This window comes from Strix aluco, chromosome 2 (genome assembly GCF_031877795.1).
Source record: "Strix aluco isolate bStrAlu1 chromosome 2, bStrAlu1.hap1, whole genome shotgun sequence".
Classification (NCBI taxonomy): Eukaryota; Metazoa; Chordata; class Aves; order Strigiformes; family Strigidae; genus Strix; species Strix aluco.
The window spans coordinates 137,844,047-137,867,114 of record NC_133932.1 but is presented as its reverse complement, the minus strand read 5'-3'; the positions used below and the strand labels follow the sequence as shown (position 1 = coordinate 137,867,114).

The following is a 23,068-nucleotide window of genomic DNA, read 5'->3' as shown; positions in this document are numbered from 1 at the left end:
CTGGTCCCTCCGATCCAGACCCCAGACCCCTCACCCTCCCTGCTTTGGCAAGAAGTTCACTGGTGGATTGCACACACCTGCAAACACAGGCATTCCTTTAATAATTCCTTAATAATTCGCAGTAATTCCCGCTGTTAGCCGTTCCGCTAAACATCCTGTACAGCTCTATAATTCTCTTGTTCAATCCTCAAATTCTCCCGCAGGCACCCCCCAAAAATCCTATACCACTTCAGGCAATAATCCAGGAATTTGTGTAGTGTCCTGGAGAGAGTTTCTTGTGATGAATTGCTCTAGTTTCCAAACAGGGACAATGGCCGGACCACTCACCTCTGACAGCCGTAGGAGCAGAGGGCGTAGAGTGGGTGTTGGCAGCCTCGTGCTGAGCAGAGGGACATGCTGCTACCGCCCTGTTCAGCAGCCACGGGGCCAGCGTGGTCCTGCCACCTCCCCCTTGGGTGGCCCGGGCAGACGGGTGAGCTGGCAGAGGGCATGAAAATGAATTTTTTTTTTTTTTTTAAAAGCGATGACTTGTGAAGAGCCTGAATAGGTTTTGTAGACACAGGTATCAGTGCTGGAAAAATCAGGGACGTTGTTAAAAGTGTGCTAAATATCTCACTCCAAGGGACTGTGGCTTGAGCAGGGTGTTGGACCACAGGCCCGCAGACCCCCCTTCCCAACCTACATGATTCTTTGACTTTATGATCCTCCTGGGAGGAAGGAGGGTCCCTGCTGGAGGGGCTGGCGGGGAGCTGCTGGTGAAGGACCTGCTGCCTGAGCAGACCTGGAGGTGTTTACAGGCTCTTCCAAGGAGTCCCTGAAGGGCTGTGGAGGAGAAAGGAGATGCCAGTCCTTGTCCTCTCTGCAGTGTGACTGAGACCCACACCACAGCTGAAGCCCTTCCTGACCCCAGTGAGCCCCAACCCACACGGTAACATTGCTCAGGATCTTTTGGAATTGTCAGCCCAGCATCCCCACGATATCCAGGGTGATCCAAATTCACTTGTGGTGGCAAAGGAAACATCACCCAAATCTTCCCCTAATTTATCTTGGTCCTTGAGAGTACAGAAAGAAAATGAATGTTACTCATTGCATGGAGGTGCGAGTCCCACCTGAAGGGCACCCACCACGCACACAGCCTGGGACAGAGCCAGGGGAAAGCTGGTGGCTGCAAAACTAAAGAAACAACCAAACTACTCCATGCAAGATGCAGTCAGGCACAGCAAACCCTGAGGAGACCAGCGCAGGGACAGCAGAAGCCCTCAGCCCCTGAGTGCTCCGAGAGCTGCTGGGCAAGTGTGAGTGCATCAGTCAGGGGAGAGAAGTGATCCACAGCCGCGGGTAAAGGGATGACTCCTGCAAGGAGAGGACGAGGTGAGGGGACGTGCACAGGCCCCAGAGCAGGGCTGGAGGTGAAATCAATGAGCTGATGATCTGCAACACTGATTACAGCTCTTCACTGAAGCGGAGCCTCAGCCCTCCTGCAACACAGGAGCCCTCCCAGACACAGCTCCTCGCTATAGCCCAATGGCTACCATGTAACTGGAGAAATCTGCACCCAAAATACCCCAAACACAAGGAAATGCTAAAGCAATGACACAGACAAGCTGCCTCTAGCCTGCAGTCACCCCATCCCCTCAACCCCTCCCTCAGTCAGATGTTGCTGCCTCAGAGACACATCCTGTGGCCTGTTCAGTTTTTATGCTGTAGATGATGGGGATCAGCACGTAGACCTTGTCCATGATGATGCAAAGGAGGGGGGAAGCGCGCTTGCCATGCCACTGAACCACAGACAAGACAACCAGGGTGAGGACAGGCAGTTGTTCAAAGCCTCGAGACGCTCCCTCTGGGATGTGATGCTCAGAACAGCCCCAGCAATATGAGGGTGAGGCCAAGAGTCAGAAAGAAGAGCTCCAGCAAAGCCGTGTCAGCTATGGAACGCGATGTCTATACACACGAGCTTGGTCAGGTCCTCATGCAGACAGCGATGGTAGCCTTCATTCCAGAAGCGGAGGAATGTTTGATGGGACACCTGGGCCAGCTCAGGACACCAGCCTGATCCTGCCTGTCCTGGCACTGGTGAGCATGGAGGAGTATCTCAGCAGGTAGTAGGCGGCCATGTAGTGATCAAAGGATCTGGAAGCACAGAGAACTCCATGAAGGAGAAGGAATGGGTTAAAAAAGAGTGAGCAAACCAAGCATCAAGACTGTCCTGCCTGGCATCAAACCACAAAACGCTCATTACTGTTGGTATTTGAGAGACAAATCCAAACCGGTGATGACAGCACAGACAGGAATTGATGCAGGGGCTCACGGGGACGTCAGTCAGTCCTGGTGACAAACAGGGTTGTGCAGTTCCCCGCAAGCGACAGAAGACAAGCAGAAGAAAATGGGAGCAAACTACAACCATCTTTCAGCCCAGCAGCGCCCGTCAGGCTTAACTCGGAGGGTTCCTGAGCCGCTGTGTTCGGCGTGTCCTGCTGTCAGGCGATGCTCCGCGGGGCATCCCTGTGGGAAGAGCCCCTTTCTCCACCTCACGCTAAAACTGTGAGGGTGTTGCCCAGCCTGGAAAAGCAAGAACAATCATGCTGCTGCTGGCACTCTCAGCAACACGATCCTCTTCCAGCAAAAAGAGGGAGAGAGGAACCAATTGTCGCTGCAGATCTGTTTGCCCAGATCTCATGCAGCAGCTTGCTGCGGGTGAAATTATTTTAAGCTCACCAAGCATGGGAACAGTACCAGGGACTGGTGAGTGTGCAGGGAGCGCACGTCCACCACGGGCATTGTCTCATAAAGAAGAGATGCTGACTGCAGCATCACCTGCAGCAAATCCCGGAACAACTTGCGAAGGATAAAACTGTAAATGGTTGGAAACAGCGAGGTCAGACCTCGCTCCAGACGCAGGCCCACGGGCAGGGCTTTCACATGGACATGGGACAGGAGGGGACTTCAGGCTGGCCCTGGGGGGATCCCAACATGCTTCCAGGGGACACGGACCTGAGCATTATTCAGTCACAGGTCAGGCCGGGCAGAGCTGACCAGAACCTCCATAGACAGCAAAGCTGTGGGCAGTGGGAGCTGCCTGAGTGGGATTTTCCTTAATTCAAGCAGCCTTTAGAGTTGTTTTATTTTTGTCCTTTATGCAGGAATCAGCTCCAGGTGATGTTTTGCTGATTAAGGATGCCAATTAAACTCGGACACCAGAGTGAAGAGAGTAGCTGTATTTTACTGGGGATAACTAAATAATATTTTCATTTCCATTTGTGCTTGTACAGCTTTAATTTATTTTCCTCCCAAAGCTGTAATAATTACAGGTTGTCCTTTAAATTTCCTGGGATTCCCGTATATTAAGGAGGCCCCTGCTCCAGTGTCAATTAGGGCATTTACAGTTTGTGGGGACCGGTTGTTAAAAACAAACCAAACAAAAAACTTTAAGCTCTACATGGGGCCGTCGGTCCTTCTGCACCCACTGCCCTGGAGCTTGGCCATTAATTCATATGTGTTGATTATAGTATTGATTCCCCTCCCTGGCCTCCCACAGAGGGTACAAGTCAGAGAAACGTGCCCAATCCTCTTCCAGCCCCGGGGCCGGTGACCTACTCCCGGGGCTCTCCGTGAGCAGATGGAGGGTCCCATCGAGCGGTGGCTCCACAGGCTGAGCTCCCTGCCTTCCTGGCCTGGGAGTTTTGTGCTTTTTTGTTGGGTTTATTCAGCGCTCTCTGTTTAGATATTTTCCACAATTTGGTAGTCGAAATTCCACCAATTTTATCACGGGGCATACCATCCCCTAGGAAAGCAGTGAACATTTCCTTACAAGAAACCCTGTTTTCGCTGCCTTTAGGGCTGTCTTGAGTATCTCCATTCCCTTCACTCCCTCGGGGGCCCCACTCATCAAGGTCACGTAACTGTTGCACTTTTCCAATTCCTTCATCGAGGGGATTCCCCGTTTCATTAATGAGGGGCATAATTACGTTTTCATATGCCGGTGGAGCGGTTTTAATCACCCTGTTTCTCACAGCGACAGACAAAGGATGCCACATCACAAGGCCAGTGTCTCCTACAAACCCAGCTGCTCTCATCCTTCCTCCCTCACTCGCTGTGCACAGTCTCGCAAAGCAAACCACCGATGGTCAGGTGCCGGCCAATCATTCTCTGTAGGGTATTTGCTATCACGCCCCAGAGCAGCCAGTGCTAACAAATTAATATCCCGAGTGTTGTTTTGAAACGCATCCTGCACAAAAGGATCTGAACTTAAAATCAAAAACCTTTTAGAATCTCCTGCGTGTGGGGTTACCCCTGATCGTGCAAACGCACCATCCAAGAGAGCAGGGGTTCCCCCGGTCTCTGCTTAAATCTTTCAATAATACCGTTTACTCCATCCTGTGTATAATCCTCTATCATATCCTTCCTCACAGGTGGGACCCTCTACCGGGGTCCCACTGCACACCCGCTCCTGCAATCACCGCATGCACTTTCTGACAATTCATTCGCTCCCTCCTCCTCCTCTACTTACATTGTGCTACTCACACCGCAGCTTTCTCTGCCACTGTCTGATAAGTGTCCAGCTTATCAGCAAGCAACTCCTTCTGGCATTGCAACACCACTATTTGACTCTGCAAGTCACACATCCGTTGCTCCATTTGGGAACGCTCTAACGACAGCCTCTCTGCACTCTGGTGTTGGTTTTTGCATGCAGTTAACAAGATCCACCCTCGTTTACTTGAATTTGTACTTCCTTTTCCTTTTTCAAGAGGTACCTTTTCATACAATTTAAAACATCCAATGATTACTTTAAATAATGGCATTTTTGTCGGATCCCAATTCTGACACCAATTTATGTTTTGCTGATTAAGGATACCAGTTAAACTCGGACAGCAGAGTGAAGAGTAGGGGTGTTTTACTGGAAATAACTAAATAATGTAACAGAGTAACACAGAAAGCATACAGTAAGAAAAGGCAGAATAGTGCACTTAAATAAGAAAATACAAGGTAATGCATCAAATCATTGCTGCATAAGAGAGAGGGAATAGCGATTAAGAGAGACCCATCACCACTCGCACACGATCCAACCATCCAGCCCCGCAGGCGCTGGGCAGCCCCGGGTGCAGTGAGGATTTGCAGAGCCTGTCCCGGCGGGTGGGGAGCCCTATGCGGGGCGTCCACCCGTAGCTGAGGCATCCAGAGTCATGGCAAGAGGGTCCGGCCTTGTGTCAATTAGGGCATTTACAGTTTGTGGGGACTGGTTGTTCAAAAAAAAAAAAAAAAAACCCAAAGAAAAAAACTTTAAGCTCTACATGGGGCCGTCAGTCCTTCCGCACCCACTGCGGTTCACTAACAATTACATACTGAGGAGTTTCGGCTCGGAGCCTGTTGCTCAGGCTTCAATACTTCCACTTTTTCCATCAGAATAGGTGGTTTGTTATAAATTAGTATAATACCTACTAGCACAAAGGTTATCAGTTATAAAATATACAGGATTCATCTCCAGGTCAGCTCTGGCTTGGGCCAGCTGTCCAGGCCTTGGCGCTTCAGGTGCTTCCCCTTCCCTCGCTGGATCAGGCAGGACAAGCCTGTGCCCCACACATGGGCTACAAGACATTTGTCAGTCCTAGGACAGCTTCATCTTTTGCAGACAACACATGGAAGTTTGAGAAAGAAAGAAAAGCACTTATGCATTTCATATAAGGGCAAGTAACCAGCTACAGTAGAGGCTGTGTCATTAGGAGCATTTTAAAAATCCAATAAACCAGAAAAGCTTCTGGGAATCGCTGCTTTGATCTAAAGACTCCTTCAAGTATTTGAAGCCCTGTGAAGCCCTGCAGACTTTGCCTCACCTGAGCAGCCCTGTGCATTTCCCCATTGCTCTCTCCCCTTTGCCATTCCCTTCAAAAGTTTTGCTGGAGGCTTCTTTCGCTTCCAAGGAAGAAAAAAAATAAATAAGCAGAACAGTGAGACTTTGCACTCTGCAAGTCCCATGTGGGAGACTGACCCATTGTCCTTGGGGGGAGAGAAAGTTTTGAGGCAACAGAGATTAAATACAGCCCCAACCAGGCCAGGCGGGGTGGGGGGAGCCCTACCAGTGCCCCCCAGCTGTAGCGAAGCAGAGGGAGCTTTCCCCAGACCACTTCTGGACAGGGGCAGCTCTGCCAAGATGCTCCTCAGAGGCACTTGCTGGGCTGGAAAAGCAGGTGCCCCTCGCAGGAATGTGCCTTTAGCTCCGGCCAGCCGTGCGCAGAAGGTCGGGCTGCTCCTGCAGCCGGCTTGGAGGGGCCCGGCACAGAGGGAAGCGACGGCAGCAGGGACGGGGACTGTGATGAGGGAGGAGACCTTACGGGTTCTTCTCCCATGGCGAGCAGGAGTCCCAGCAGCTCCGCACCTCCTCCAGCAGTGTGGAGCAGAGGACAGCGGTTACAGAGCCCTCAGGAACCAGGAGATCCACTACATCTTCCCTACCCCTAGGCAGACCCCTGCCATTACAGATCCCACACCCACCACCTCCCAGTCCAGACCAGCAGCCTTGTCCCGCCCCCAGAGCACTTCTACCTCCTCAAGAGTGCTTAACGCCAGGACAGCGAGGCTGATTCAGAGGATTATTTTATTATCATGGCCACCCTTCAGGGAGTCAGAACAGCCTGAAAGACCAAACACCAGGGCTCAGCTGGGGACCTTGGACAAGCGCTGCTAACCCAGCCCACAGCCACGGGGTGGGAACAGATTGAGGGGCTCCTACGTCAGAGCAAGGGTAGTACTGCCCTTCCGAGGATGGCGAGGAGATAACTGCCTTTGTCAGTGGCTGCAAGTAGAGGCAGGTACCAGGGCCCAACCATGTAAGTCATGTGGAGCACGTACTGGTGTGTGACCAGTTTGAACAGACAGGCCGAAGTGACCTCTACCAGCCCCAGCAGTCTGAGCCATGTCCCCCAGGGAGCAGTCACAGGAGCCCCCACCCATGGGATCCACAGCCCCCAGCTCCCGCAGGGACCACTGCGAGGGCCAGAGGCAGCAGGACTAGGACAGGCCACGGCAGAGCGCACACAGCTTTGCCCGTCTCGGGAGTCACGTTCTCCACACGAGAAGGGGAGGTTCTCTTTTTCCAAGCGTAGTACTTTGCCACAACCACATTGGGGTTTCCCTGGGCAGGGTCAAACCACATCTGGATGCAGCGTCCGCTGCCCCGGTGCTCTGTGGTGTATTTGTAGGAGTTGGACCAGATTTTCTCACACAGGTCTTTTGGTTGGGGGAAGACGTGGCTGAAGGGTCTGCACATGGAGCCCCACGGGCAGCGGTTTGTTCCTGAGGACAGACAGCACCAGAAAACAACATGAGCTGGCACGCTTAGGTCCCTTCACCCGTGAGGAGCAGGTCACCCACCCACAGCCCATCACCGCGTCTTGGCTGATGGGTGGTGGCTTGGCCACCTTCTACTCCACAACCCCACAGACGGGCAGCAGCAGCACTGCCAGGGGCTTTCCTGCAAGGAGAGGCTTGCTCCACACACCCCACTGACCTGTTGCCCAGTTCCAGCCCTTGTGCCAGTTCTCTTTGCACGTGACAAAGTCCTTGCAGTCCTCCCACCACTCCTCGCAGTCCTCTTTGCAGAGTGGCACATGAAGAATCCTCTCCCGACGCCAGCTGCTGTCGACCTGCAAGGGAACAGGACCACGGGCACTGGTGGTGGCCCTTGAAAGCCAAGAGGCAGGATCTGCCACATCCCAGATCCCCGCCCAGCCCCTTCCACTGGGCTCCAGAGTTGATCTCAGAAGACTTTCAGCCCCAGCAGGCACATGCCCTTGACAACAAGCATTCTTCCGTTAGCCTGTCTGGCTACCTAAGCAGAGCCTAGCAAAGTCCTTTCTATCTTTCCACCCAGCAGGAAAGCTTGCAGAGTCCCTGGAAAGCACATTCCCGTCCCTGCCAGGGGTACACTGCATGGGGGACCAGCACAGGACACATCAGGTGGCCAGCATGAGCCCTGTTGTCTTAATCCCAGCAGATCTGACCCTACCTGGTCAATCCAGGGCCCCAGGTTGGGCGAGCACTCGTACAAGCACGTGTCCTGGATGAAGTGGCGCTTGCACTTGGGTGGCATCAGCCCACAGTGGTTCCAGTTGAAGTTGTACAGGTTGGATTGGTCCTTGTGGGCTTCTGAACTGGTGTTGGCGGTGCAGCAGGCGTTGTCCTTCCAGGGAGCACACTACAACAAGAACAAGAGACTGGCTGGTGAGGGAGGGCGGGCAGCAGCTCGAGGGAGTCAGGGGATGCTACAGTAAAATCTCTTCAGCAGCCTCTCTTCCAGCAAACCCTTGGGCACTTTGGACTGAAAAGGTCAGGGCTGCAGCAAGGTGGAGTTGGAGAAAGAGCAGGAGGAGCACTCTGAAGGTTAGAGCCTCACGAGGAGTTAGTGTCAGCCAGAGGAACAGAAAAACTCCCTTCTCTTGCACCCTGGCTTGCTCATAGCCCCATCCCCACCAAGGCCTTGGGGGCAGAGCTCTTCAATGAGCAAGAAGAGTCTCTAACACAGAGAGGGAGCAGGTAAGAACATCTTTCCTCACCATCCTTTACCTCGTTCTGCTCTGGGGTACCTAAGCTTTGGGAAGGGGAGGCCTCCTGGTTAAAGAGGAGTGACACTGAGCTGACAGAAACCCTCCCACCACTGCGTCTGCCCGAGCCATTTGCTGGAGGAAAACAGCAAACAGGCCTCATCGCCAGCACAGGTTTTCTTCCTCAGACAAATAGTTGCTAAGCCCAAAGCACAAACTGACCCATATCATCTGGGGAGGTAGGGACAGGGGACCCCAACAATCCCACGAAACCCATTGGCAGAGCCACACCTGGTCATGCAGCGTCCCCTCGGGGCCAGGCTTGGTTTTGTGGTGTTTGGCATCCATGCAGATGTTCAGCAGCGGGTCCTTCGCAGGCGTCGCTGCGCAGGCGGCCAGCAGCACCAGCAGCACCTGCCCCGCTCCCATCCCAGCCAGATCGGGGAGGTGATGGAGCTGTGCAGAGAGGGGACAGCACAGGAAGGGTTTTGCCATGCACAGCAGTAACTGGGGTGCCATGAGGGCCAGGCGCTCCAGAGGACACGCCAGCAGACTACCAGCAGCTCCCAGCACCAAGGGCACAAGCGCAGCCCCCCCCCAGGCAGAGCTGCGGGGTCAGCCACACGTTATCCTCCGGGCGATGCCACATCAGAGACAAAGAGCCCTCAGGGCTCGGGCTGTTCAACAGTCAAACCTCAAACATCCACAGCTGGAAATGGGACAGAGAGACCTGTCCAAACTGGGGCCCTCTTGCATTAAGCCCCCCTCTGCTTCAGTACGGAGCTTTCACCTCTCAAGTGGCCTGCAACCAGATGTTGCTAGTCAAGGGATCTCCTTAGCCATTCAGGTAGTCAAACACACTGTCAGGCTGACATCTTGTGTGGCCCGTGAGCTGCAGGAGGCCCACCTTGTTTTCAGGAGTACGTTAAGAGACGAAGGCATTTTGCTTGGTTTACCTACATCTGGGCCTTTAGAGACCCACACCTGAGGTCTCCAAAGGAGACCTGACTCGAGCAATAAAGATGCTTCACATAACCCTGCCTCAGCCCCCTCTGCCCACATAGAGGCTGAGAGGACTTTTATAGTTGTTTACTAAAAACAAACAAACCCCAACAAAACAAAGCCACAAAACAAGAAAGACCCCAAAACCCAACCAAACCCACCTTGTCACTACAGCATAAGGGTCTAAACCAATCACCTTTTAAGAAGGATATTGCAAAACACAGGAGCAAGACAAACCCTTTACAACAATAAGTAGCATAAAACAACACAGAAGACCACAATTACAGACCTAAGGAAGCAGACACATAAATCTGAGGATTAGAAAACAGCTACCCTACATCATAGCTCTTTCTATATAACCAACAAAGCCCCTGAAAACCAGCTCTTCCCCTTACCAGCCCAGGAAGCCTCCAGATCTTCTGCGGGAACACTCAGCACAGGAGCTTCCTGGGGTCAGCTTTAACAGGAAAGCCTTCTAACACAGGTGCTGGCACTTGGAAGTGCCCTCTTAATACCTTTAAGGAGGTTTAACTTCTGCCAGCATTTGTTACCTTAGAAGCAGTTGTTTTGGTGACAACTTGCCTGGGAAACCATCTAGTGTTTTTTCAAGAGGCAGGTCTCTTATCAGCTGTGGCCATTCATAACAAACCCTTTCTCCTCTACTCGCCCTGCACAGGCAGTTTTGATTTGCACCACTGCATGAGACGAAGAAGCCAAGGAGGGACAGATCCAGGATTCTGCCATGCCCCAAGAACAGGTGAAAGGGGTAACGCTCATCACAAAAAAATGACATGCAGGAAAAAGTGCTGTTGTCTCAGAAGGAAACTCCCAGCACAAAAAAGAAATGCTGGCTGATGAGGGGAAACGGTGCACCTTGTTGCAAACACCTGAGAACAGTAATTGAAGCTAAAAGCTAGGGTTTGCTCACAAGCCCTCACCCTCTGCAGAGGGGCAGAGTCTTCCTCCTGGAGCAGCACAGCTTTTGGGGCTGTTTTGCACTTTTCTTGGATCACATCACTGATGTTTTGGTGATGAACCCACTCACCTAAGGAGCTCATCTTCCTAAATTTAATGCATGGACACTTTAGGCTCCAGGAGACCCTGCTTTAGTGATTCCCACAGCCTAACGACACGCTGCACGACTAACGACCTCTGTGTGTTCACTCTGAACCAGGCGCGTGCTGTTTTAGTGTCTCGTGCTTCTAGATCTCGTATTGGAAGAGACAACGAGCAGATTCCCGCCCCCCCCCCCCCCCCCCCCAAGCCTTTGACACCTCTGTCATAGCTCCCCTCCACTGCCTCTTTCCAACCACAGCCCAGTCCGCTCACCCATTTCCCCCAGCGAGTGTTTTGCTCCCCAAGGCATCAGGATGGCAGCAGTGTTTCAGCTGCACAACGCTGTCCTGGCCTTGTTTTCTGGTCCTTGCTGAGGAATTTCTAATACCTACTTTGTTTTTGGAACTGCTGATCACTGCACTGTGTTGTCGTAACACTGTCATAACCGTGACAGCTTGTTCCTGAGAGATAATTGTTAGCCACCAGCCTATCATTTTTTTTATCTGAAATGTTCTGTTTCTTCCCCAAGTGCATCACTGTATGTTTATCTCAACTGCTTTTTTTTTTTTTAATCTGTTGTTTTATTGTTCAGTGACTCAGTCTTACCACGGTCTTCTGCAGTTTTTCACAGCTGGGCCTCCTGTTCCTGGAGTAATCTAATATCATCAGAAACTTGGTTGCCTTGCTGTTTTCCCCTTCCTTTCCCAGAGAAAATTCGTCGAAAAGCAGAAATCCCAGTGCAGATTCCTGTGGGGGTTCACTGTAAAGGGTAGCCATGCACCTTTGTCTTACGATTCAGTTACCCAGTGCTGTGTGGAACTCTCATTTCATGGCTGCTTATGTGATGATCTTCAGAGGGGACCTTGCTCAGGGCCCTTGTGAATCCAGGTTGACTCTATCCCCTGGGTCTGTCCCAGGCAGAATCCTTGGCGGACTTGCAATACGTTGGGGAGTCTCGTCTGCAGGTTGGCAGAGCCATGCTGACCCTTTTCCCACGCGTCCTTACCCACCTGCCTGCGGATTCAGCCCTCTATTACATTTTCTGCGACCTTTTCCCACGCAGATACCACGTTCGTGGCTGTGTGGATCCCTCCATCTCTCCAGAAAGCCTTTGAAGGTGTCCCATGTGAGCGTGTAGACCTTGTCCTCGCAGGAGGTACTCGGGGCAGCGCAGAAAATGGGGAAACTCTCTCCTCTGCCTGTAGTCCTGCCCGTACCCCTGTACTCGATGGGATGGGCAGGGGCTGGGTGCAGCTGCGTTTGCTCCATCCGGCTGAGTTGCCTTGAGCGGCCTCTCTCCAGGATCTGGGGTCAGGGTCTGCTTCTTCCCGCTTCTTCCCTGGGGTCAGATTTGGGTGAGCAGCTGCTGGGTAACTGCTTTAGGGTGTGCAGGGTGCCTCTGGGCACCCCAGGGTCTGCCTTAGCCGGGAGCTCAGTGCACTCACGTTGCTCAGTGCCACTGGAGACCACGGATCTCGTCGGAGATGCCTGATGCAGCCCCACGTGGCTTCCCACTGCCGCTGCTACAAAGGGCCGTGTGTGGTGTTATGATCCGAATCTCATTTACGGGCAAAAAAGCAAATGAACTTTATGTGTAGATCCAAGAGTTAATTGTTAGTGTAATTGAAAACAGTCTAGTACAAGAATCATTGTTAGTTCAGATCTAGTTATTACAGAAAAAAAAAGGAAAAATAAAGAAATCAATATTTCTCTACAGAAAAAGAAGTAATACTACTACTACTACTACAATTACAATTGTTATACCCACACTTCCCAGTTTCTACCTCTTCCCTGGGGTCATGTTTCCCCTTTCACTGCTCCTCTGGGTCCCAAGGTTGGTGACTTCAGTTTGGTGATGGTGTTGGATGTTACATCAAGTCATCAAAATCTGGAATCCCTCACAGGGAGGAGTATGATATTGGTGTTCATGGCTGCTTCTTCCTCACTCCAGGGTCCACGTTGTGTCTTTTTTATGTTTGATAACATGCTTTTACACTTTGCTTTCTCTTCATTGGTCTGCAAGTCTGTGCAGATTTCCTAAATATGGTGCATTTTACATGTTAGATACTCATTCTTTGCTCTCTTTGTCATCCCCAAACCATTTTTGTCTGGCTCTGAGCCTCCATTTCTTTAGCTGGCCACTCCTGAGTTGTTTATAGCCATGAGGTGCCCTGTTTCTCGTCACCTCATGCCTGCGCTCCTCTGTGCTGCATTCTCTGTCCCCACTTCCTAAGGCCCTGCCATCCTGCCAGACCTGGATTTCTCAGCGCTATACCATTATGTTGAAGTCATAAATATCTCATTCAGCAGACAACAGCTACTTTTTACTCCTAGCTGTATAAAACTGAAACTCTGGTTGCATCATACAACAATAAGCAGAAGAGCCATAGCCACAGTCACCGTTACTGCTAAATGTGGGAAAAGCAAAGCTCCAGGCGGGTCAGGACAGGTTCAAAGAGAGCAAACCTGGCTTGCCTCACCCCTGAGACCTTGCAAACTCAGCACAAAGCCTGAGGCCTGTAGCCAGCAGTGGCCACGCCATGGTACTGGGCTACGGGGTCAGCGTGCAGGACCCGTGCCACAGCTGCCGGCCAGGTGGGTGCCGAGGACACCTCGAGCGGGACTCAGCACCAAGGGGGGGGCAACCGAGCTGAGCCCTGGATCGCCACCAACTGCCAGGGGCTGGGACAGCCCGTGCGGACGGGGACCCCCGCGGAGGGACCCCCGCCACCAGCACGAGGAGATGTTTGACCGTCTCACGCCGGAGCCGCCTCTCCGTCCTGGAGCCCTTCAGGAGTGAACCAGGTTTGGCACCAGGAGAGCAGAGATAAACCCAGGGTCCCTGAGACAACATCTGATGTTTTCTTCCTTTCCCTGCAAAAAAAATTGGTTAAAATGCACTTTAAAAGTGAGCGTGAGCAGGGGATCTCTTGATGCACATAGAAGGAAAGGGAAAAAAGGTGATATATTTTACATTGGACAGATATTGTTTCTTCAGAATTTTCATTTCAAGTACTTGATTATTCCATCCGTCAAAATCTTTGTTGCCTAAAAGTTTTAGGATTTTGAAGGGGGTCTCAGTTAAAACTGAAATCAGAAATTACACGACACAACTCTTGGATCACTCTTATCTTGTAACAGGGAATGAGAAGTTTTCTGGGCCGCCGCACACCTGGGCAACCTGATGAACTGCTCAGGTTGTCACCAAAATGGGGAATAAGCCGCTTATCCCCAGTGCAGCATTAAGGAGCAGGCATGTCTTTATGTGGCGCCGGGTGCATGGGGGATCATTCCTCCTAACATGCGCACCCTAAAACAGAAGTTCATCCTTTATATACCTGAAAAACATGGATTTCTGAGAAGTCTCTGCCTTTCTGCCTGTCTACTACATTTACATAATGCTGGCGTTACAAAACTACGCTATGGGGCACGGGGGTCTCAGGTGGTCGTTTGGGGAGTTACCCCCCTCCTCCTTTTTCCCTTTAATGCTCATGAGTTTTCTGAAGACAGTTTCTTCTCCTTGGATGTTTCCCAACTCTGTTGTCCAGCCAAGCTGTTCTTCCTCATCCACCTTGTTTGAGCAATTCTGCCAGGATGGATCTCTTCTCAAGGTCAGGATATCTTCTCTGTACACTTTAATCACTCCAGCCTTGTTAAATACAAAATTAAACATTGTTGGGTAAAAGAATTTCTCAACAAGGTCAGTGGACGTTGCTGGTGTTTCTCGTGGAGAAAAAGCGATACAGGTCTGCGTAGGTGGGTAGCTGAGATGAGAAAAGGAGTTTTCTTTGCTGGGCACTCGGGTGCCTTGGGGTGAGGAGGTGATGGTGGAGAGATGGCAGGTACAGGTGGGGAGACTGCCAAAACGGATTTGTGCTGCTGCTGTGCTGCAACAAAAAATCCTAACAAAATTCTATTCTATTCTAATTCTACTCCATTCCGTTGTTGCTTCATTACTGATAACCCCTGACTACTCACTAGAATACATGCTTATGGACACACTATTCATTAATTTTTATAGTCACCTTTTAAACCCCCTGATGCTGTCCCCCTTCATAACCGATTCTGAAAACAAGCTCCAGAAAATTCACAGTAAAAGCAGTGTTGTTCTCTGTGTCTTTGCCTACTAGTCTCAAGTAGTTTCAGTACTGGTGAGTGGCTGCTGTGCATTCAGCCCCATATTTCATAGCCTCATACGTCTCCTACCAAGGCCAGGCCAGCAGCAGCCTTCCACTGCCACGTCTGCAGACAAAGGGACCGATTGCCAGACAAAAGGCCAAGGTAGTATCAGCACAAAGCTACTTTATGCAGCCTGATTACACTGTATTGCAATTATTAGGCTATGTGAGCACGGATGTACATGAAAACCCCCTGGCCGCCCTTCCACAGGGACAGGAACACGTGTTTATCTCATCTCCAGCAGCACCGGTGCTGTCCTGTGGGTCAGCACCCAGGGAGGGGGACATTCCTGCTGCCGATGGTCCCTCGGGTCTCGGCGGACAGAGTCATTGTTGCTTGAACAGCTAGCGGAAAAATGGGTGATTTTGATCAAGGAAGGGAAGCATGTGGTCAGAAGGAAGCTGGAGCTAGTGCCCAAGCACGGGAGAAATACACCTGCAGTCGCTCAAAGCACTGGGAGGGTTCTCCTGGTGTCCACCCTGCTCGGACCGGGTGCGATAGCTGGCATGCAGTTAACACTCGCTGCTATGGTCCGGTTCTGTTTGGAAGTGAATAACTGAGGGAATGGGGAAGAAACCAGCCAGCTGAAATCAGAAGCGCCTGCCCCTGCCACGCCATGTGCCCAGGATCTCTGGTAAGCGAGCCAGAGCGCGGGACATCCCAGGTCCCTGGGCCCCTTTTGAGATGAAGGAGCCAGAAGCGCACGAGGTCTGAGTGAACGTCAGGTCCGTGCAGCACAATAAGGGCTGTCCCTGTGGTTGAGTCCTGTCCCAACCACTACTAGTATTCAGTCTGGGAGTTTTCTTTTAAATCCTGTTGAGCACTAACCATGCAGCTGCTGAGCAGGGAGTGAAAGAGAAGGTTCACCGTGCAAACCCCGGCCCTGCCTCGCAGCCTCCTCTCGTGCTCCGCAGCGCTTCCCGGACACCAAGAGCCAGAGCTCAGGCTTCGACTCGGGTGAGAGACCCAGAGCCTTGTGTCAGTACATCGGTAACAGGCACCGGATAATGCAAAATCACGACTGAAAATGTGCTCCTGGTTTTAACTGAGCTACTAAACCTTTCTGCCTCCAGCAGCTAAAACTCCTCATGCCTCCCCTGCTACCTCAAAGCGTGATCTGTTTTCTGAAAGCTGCTCCCCAACCACAATGGCAAATCCTCTCTTAAATCAGTTTTAGCTGCTCGGCATAAAATCCAAACCTGGTGTCAAGTATGAATTATTCAGATTTATATTGTTACGTCTCATTATGCTTTCCTGCTCTTTAAAACATATTCAGATTAGAAGTCCTGTGCATGGGCCAGGTACTTTGGGAATTCTCCACAGATAAAATGAACATACACCATTCCTGGGGTGTCTCAGAGTGGAGGCACTGTATGGTTTTAAAAGCAACACAGCTCTCCTGTCAGCTGTTTCTCTGTGAGTCTGTAGTAAAGCACGGGCAGTCGGTGTAAAGACCTGGAGGATATTCCCTGGCTGCCTTTAGGCAGGTGAGGGTGGGTGATGTAGTGGCACCTGGGGATGCGGTTCCTCGGCTGAGTTGGGCTCCTTGAATCACAGAATCACCGAATCCTTCAGTTTGGAAAAGCCCCTCGGGATCATCGAGTCCAACCCTCAGCCCGACTCTACAAAGTTCTCCCCTACCCCACATCCCCCCACAGCTCATCCAAACGGCCCTTAAACACACCCAGGGATGGGGACTCCACCCCCTCCCTGGGCAGCCTATTCCACTGTCACATTCTGTGAAAAATTATTTCCTCATGTCCAGTCTGAACCTCCCCTGTTGCAGAATCACAGAATCATCTCGGTTGGAAAGGACCTTGAAGATCATCTAGTCCAACCGTTAACCTAGCACTGACAGATCCCAACTACTCCATATCCCCAAGCGCCATGTCAACCCACCTCTTGAACACCTCCAGGAATGGGGACTCCACCACCTCCCTGGGCAGCCCATTCCAACGCCTAACAACCCCTTCTGTAAAGAAATACTTCCTAATATCTAGTCTAGTTGCAGTTTAAAGCCGTTCCCTCTTGTTCTGTCACTAATTCCCTGGGAGAAGAGACCAGCACCAACCTCTCTACAACGTCCTTTCAGGGAGCTGTAGAGAGTGATGTCTCCCCTCACCTTCTCCTCCTCACACTGAACAGCCCCAGCTCCTTCAATCGCTCCTCACAGGATTTATTCTCCAGGCCCTTCCCCAGCCTCGTTGCCCTCCTCTGCACTCGCTCCAGCCCCCCGAGATCTCTCTCGGATTGAGGTGCCCAAAACTGGACACAACACTCCAGGTGTGGCCTCACCAGTGCAGAGCACAGGGGGACTGTCACCTCCCTGCTTCTGCTGGTCACACTATTGCTGATCCAAGCCAGGATGCCGTTGGCTTTCTTGGCCACCTGGGCACACTGCTGGCTCATGTTCAGCTGCTTGTCAATGAGAACCCCCAGATCCTTCTCTTCCAGACAGCTCCAGCCACCCCTCCCCAAGCCTGTGGCCATGCAGGGGGTTGTTGTGGCCCAAAGCTGTGCTGAGACCAAGGCGTGGGAGCGCGCTCTGTGGGAGGAGGGAGCAGAGGGGAGTGGAGCCACAGCTGGCGCAAAACTGCGTCTCCTCCAGCAGTGGGACTGGGAGCAGCCAGGGCAGAGTCTAGACAACTCGGCAGCGCTGACAAATTCATCATGTGAGGAGAGACTCCTGCGTATTTCTGGAGTAAGAACACCTACCAATGACTCAAGGTCTCTCACGTCCATAAAGCAGAAGCCGTGGGATGCCACGGGTGCATGGGAAATTGGCACAAATGTCTGTGCTTCACCAGGACATTTGATTAGTCACTATTTATCTGGGGAATAGCTGCAAACTTTCCTCCCTTTTCCTCAGATTGATGATGTCTGTAATAATGGTAACATCCCATGTTGATATTTATCACAGTAACAGGTAAATGAAGAAGTTGTCGGGCTCGTAGGTATACAGTATTTATTCTTGCCATAGCAAAGTGCAATGTTCACATCTTTAATGGCATGTTTCTGTATCATCCAACCCTCATTTAAATAAGAGCTTGTACTGCAGAACTCTGAGAGAGCCAGAGCACATCACATAAATCTGCTTGCTTGGATCTGGCAGATTTATGATACGGGATCATTTCTAGTTGGTTCCTTTTCCTTTGGTTCACAGATTACAGGTTCACCTTGCCTTTCTGTGCTTTAGCTCATCGTGTCGTGTTGCACCAGAACCAATTTTTTTCATTCCTCTCACGCTGTTCGCCCCAACGGGCACCCAGGGGTTGGAGGTCTCCCACGTCTGTCTCTCCATCCCTTTCACTTGCATTTTCATTGTGTCACTTGTGGGGAACTGCACAACCCTCTTTGCCACTGGGACTGCTCTGAGCCCCACGAGCTTGTGCGCTGGTCCCTGTCCATGCTGGCCATCACCGGTTTGGGTTTGTCTCTCTCTACAGTGCCAGCTGTGATGAGTGTTTTTGGGGTCAACTACAAGGAAATCAGTTTCGGGGCCTGTTTTGCTCAGCTTTACTTTATTCATTCTTTCTCCTTCATGGAGTCCTTGGTGCTTCTGGCCATGGTCTTCCATCGCTAAGTGGCCATCTGCTACCTGAGGAGACACTCCTCCATGCTCACGAGTGCCGGGATAGGCAGGACCGGGCTGGCTGCTCTGAACAGGTACCTCTTGGGAGGGCTGCCATCGCCTGCTGTCTGACCAAGCAGATGTGCAGGCATTGCATTCAATAACCGGCATGGCTCTGCTTCAGCCACTCTCTGACATTCGACCTCATCCTCATCTTCGTGCCATAGATACCGACTGTAGGGCCGTTCTGAGCATCGCATCCCAGAGGGAACATCTCGAGCTTTGAACAACTGCCTGTCACATATCCTGGCAGTCCTGTACATCCCCATGGCTGGCTCGTCCACGTTCACCAGCGTGGCTGGTGGGCTTGGCCTCTCACTCACATCTTCACAGCCAACGTCTACCTGCTGGCCCTCCCCATGCTGAACCCCATCTTCTATAGCACGTGAACTAAACCGATCCGCAGGGGTGTGTCCTCAGGGTCCTCTTGCCAAGGAGAAGCTTCTCTGATGGGACATGAGAGATGTCCCTGGCAGAGCTCACTGCTCTGGGAAACACTCGCTTGGCATCACGATCCGGATGGCAGTTCCTCATTTGGAAAGTGTCTTTGCTTTGAGTCATGCGAGGCATCTACTCAGTGAAGGCCTTAACAGTTACTGTTGACATCCATACATTAAAACCAACTCATCAGAAATCCCAGCATGTGGACTGGGTCACGGCTGGCACTTGGGTCTGTCCCCATGCCCCTGATGAGGGGCAGCCAGGAGATTTCTCAAGTCCACAGATTTTAGGTGACTATCAGAGCATTTTATAGCCCACACTTTCCTGTAGTTGTCCCTGTCCCCTGACTCCTTCGTATGTTTTTCACCCCGAGTACCTGAATAATGCTCCGTTCCATCTAAAGGCTGCACAATCAGTCACAAGCCAATTTCAGTGGCAGTACAACAATCATGGATGATTATTTGAGCTTTGTCTTGCTGTTTTACTGCAGATGAAGTTTCATCTATTTCAGGTGATTTTGATAAGAGGAGCAACATGAAAATGGAAATTTAAATAATCTCAACCCCCTCCGTTTTCCAGCTGATTCTGTCAATGAAATCCATAATTTGCAATATAGCCTCTTGTTTGCCTGGCATCGTGCAGTGATACACACAACTCCTGCAGCCTCTCACGATGACCCACCCTGTTTATGGTTCTTTTTCTCCCCTCTTTTCCTTCTCTTCTCCTGTCCTTAGATTTGAAGATCTTGGTGGTAGCAGGGATTGTCTTTTCATTCTACACCTCTAATACAATATTAAAGTGTCTGATCTGTGCTTTGATGTATAGCAAAGATACTAAATACTGCTGCTACCAATTGCTTCTCTTCCTGGGCTACATGACTGAGATGCTAAACAGCAACAAAAATGCTAAATAACAACAGCAAAAAATATTACACCTTCACTTGCAAAATTTCAGATAAATAAATATCAGTGCTGGGCTTGTGTGCCACTTCGATGGCATGTCTATATCTTGATTTGTATGGATCAGCCATGTGCTGTCCAATGAATGAAATAATTATTTGATGTCTGCGGTCCAGAGACAGCTCTGTCACTTGGGAAAATCCAGTCAGTATTTTCTGATGCCATTTTGTGTTACTGATCATTTTACAGCAGGGACCCAAGCACTTACCCCATCGATAAGGGTATTTCTGGCAAAATACTGCATGTCCAAATGTCTCCCTATGGAATTTTGTTTGTGGATAGAAATAAGAAGGAAGGGTGCAGTGGTTTTGGCTGGGATAGAATCCGTTTGCTCCAGAGTAGCTTGTATGGGGCCGTGTTTCGGATTTGTGATGAAAGCAGTGTGGACTGATAACACAGGGATGTTTTAGGCGTCGCTGAGCAGCGCTGGCACAGCCTCAGGGCCTTTTCTGCTCCTCACCCCACCCTGCCCGCGGGCAGCCTTGGGGTGCACAAGGAGCGGGGAGGGGGCACAGCCGGGACAGCTGACCCCAACAGACCCAGGGGACATTCCAGAACATACCACGCACTTGGCAATAAAGATGAGAGAATAAGGAGCACAGGTTTAATCTATCTATTAAATTGTCTTTATCTCAACTCATGAATTTTACTCCTTTACCCATCCAGTGCTCTCCCATCCCACTGGGGGGGGGGGGGGGTATGTGAACGAGCGGCTGTGTGGGGCTGAACTGCCTGTCGGGCTTAAACCACGACAAAGGGCTTGTAGAAATACTGAATTACTGAGTAAAAGAGACAACTATATTTATCATGGTTATGTGTTTCATAGCTGCAGCAGACACACTGTGTAGCTTGTGTGCAGCCAGCTGCAAAACACTCTCAATATCTCTAAAATTCAGCCAAGGCAGTCAGGAAACTTTTCCTATTAATAATGCATCCATTCTGAGCTTCAGAAGAGTGATTTCCCCAAGTTCAGGAAAACTGAGTGGAGGGGCTGGGAGGGTTCCTAGGGCAGGCGTTTTTCAGCAGCTTCCCCTCTTTCTGTTCCTTTTCCTCTGTATTAGATACGCTTTTTCCTTCTGACTTGCAGGACGCAGCGTTTAAAGACAGGTGAGACAATGGGTCTGATGTCGTCTCTCACATTTCCCCCGAAGGTTCTGTGCTCCACACAAACTGTTTCGTGGCACAGAGATCTGTTAGGAAGACTCTGGGTGAAACACCTTCAGGGACAACGTTCACCACCGTCTGGTGTCACTAGTTCCAGCAGTGAGTTATAGTCACGGTTACAAACCACACCTCATTTTGCCTTGGAAGGCAAATCCTAAAGCCATTTTGGATTTGCCAACGGGCGACGTTAAAACATCATCTTACATGAAAATGGGCACCAGCCCTTAAGTGTAAAACATGAGCAGAGTGGCTCTGTTCAGCACACAAAGGCTGGAAGCACAAGGGAAAGCTGCACGTCGGACAAAGCTCCTGGGAGCAGCTTGCTGTGCTTCTCCGTTCTGCCTGTCCCCCAGCGATGGTGGTTCCAGGCTGGGGACAGCACTGTCTGTACCACCCCTGCATCTTGCAGCTCACCCTGGTGAGAATTTCAGATTTAAGGCTGCCTTGGTTTTGCTGTGCAATCCCTGAACCAATGACCACGCTTCATCGCTCCTTTGCCCGGCTGATGGGAACTCAGCGGGGAGTTTGCCCCTGCCTGCTGATACAGATCTGTATTTTTTCTCTCCTTGAAATAGCTGTGGCCCCACCAGGACAAGGAACCTCCCGTCTGGCTTTGATATCCTGCCGGGACTCCAGCCTGTGCTCTTGGGTGCAGACAAGAGACAGAAACCATCATCCTTGGGGGGGTGGAGCGCGTGGAGGAGGAGGTCAGCGCATCGCTGCGGCGTGGTGCCCTGCGCCCGCGCTCACACTCGAGAAGGAGAAATACCTCATTGCTATCCTTTGCTGACTTATTAGAACCACGCTGAAACGGCAGCACAACATTTGGAACAGTACATAGATTTTTTTCACTACGCTTTATTGAAAAATTATTCACTCAGGTAAAATCATGAGGGATAAAGCACCTCTGCCTGCTGGAAATGCTTCCACAGTCACGAATGTTCTGATTGCAACCCCAGGGTTTTATCCTTCAGCAATACCGTCTTCTTCCACCGATACTTATCTTTTTGAATAGTTCTAACTCCTTATGTTAGATGTTTTTAGCCATTTTAGAAAATATATGCACTGAGGAAAGCCTGTATAGTGATTAATAGTATTTTTCAGCACCGTGTTTTAAAGCAAAATGAACTCCCTGCATCTCTGGCGCAACTGAAACCGAGATTTTAAACCTCATCTTACCAAGATTTTAAACCTCATCTCCTCCAGCTCTGTTTACATGTTTGCTCGGGTCTCCAATCCTGTTTCACAAGGAGGCCGCACATCCCAAGCTAGGAGGAATCTGGGAAATAAAAGACACGCATCCCTTCCCTCCCTAACAGTCCTTGACTGAACTGAATGTGAAACACGTCTGACTCCTGCCTGAGCATCCGTCGACGCGCTTTATCCTTGATGCCACCTGCAGCATCCTGCACCTGCAAAAAGGGAGAAGAGAACTGCTGGACACAAGTCCCCCAGAAAGATTGTGGGGCCTTTGGGAAACTTTGGGCAGGACGGCAGAAACGCCGAGGGTAGAGCTAGCAGAGGTAGTGTTTGTTGTAGCTATAAAAATATCATTATAAATACGTAGCTACTGTAAGTATGTAGCTGCAAATATGTCAGACAAATATAGTTTGTGGTGAGAGGTGCTGTCTTTTATTAGATGAACTTGCAGTCAGAAAAACTATAAAAATCTTTCAAACTCACAAGCTGTTCCTCCAGTCTGAAAGGTAGCAATCTTCACAGCTAAATATAGCTTAAGAAAACGGCTCTGGGAGTTATGGCACACATCTCACATTTGTTTAATGCCTGTTTTTAGCATATTGTGGAATCGGGAGGCTGCATTTTTATGGTGTTCTGCTGGTTGCCTTGAGACCCAGCTCTGAGGTGATGGGAGGTTCCCAGCGTCTGTTCAGGACAGCTGACCTTGGGACTGTGGGGCAGACGTGTGCCCCCCGCCCCCCCCCCCCCCCCAGGGATCTGGGGGCAGCATCTGGGCTCTCCTCCATCCTCCAGAGCCCTGTGCACACGCGTGAGAAGCTCTGGAGGACACAGCTGCCCCGTGGTACCCGGCCACATCCCAGGAGCCAGCCGAGGAGCCCTCCCAGGCTGCCACACCGTGT

The 23,068-nt window shown here is 50.9% G+C and overlaps 2 protein-coding genes across 2 annotated transcripts in view; one reads left to right on the top strand and one right to left on the bottom strand.

Moving 5' to 3' along the window:
* LOC141919976 (hemoglobin subunit rho) overlaps positions 1-23,068 on the top strand; it is a 118,228-nt gene that overhangs the window by 60,868 nt on the left and 34,292 nt on the right. The window lies entirely within an intron of this gene.
* Positions 6,729-11,372, bottom strand: LOC141920002 (uncharacterized). Its single transcript, XM_074816689.1, is given in 10 exon segments — positions 6,729-6,903; positions 6,945-7,290; positions 7,505-7,640; positions 8,003-8,191; positions 8,829-9,001; positions 9,004-9,044; positions 9,701-9,735; positions 10,189-10,276; positions 10,585-10,601; positions 11,202-11,372. Coding segments are annotated over 10 exon segments (1,371 nt in total).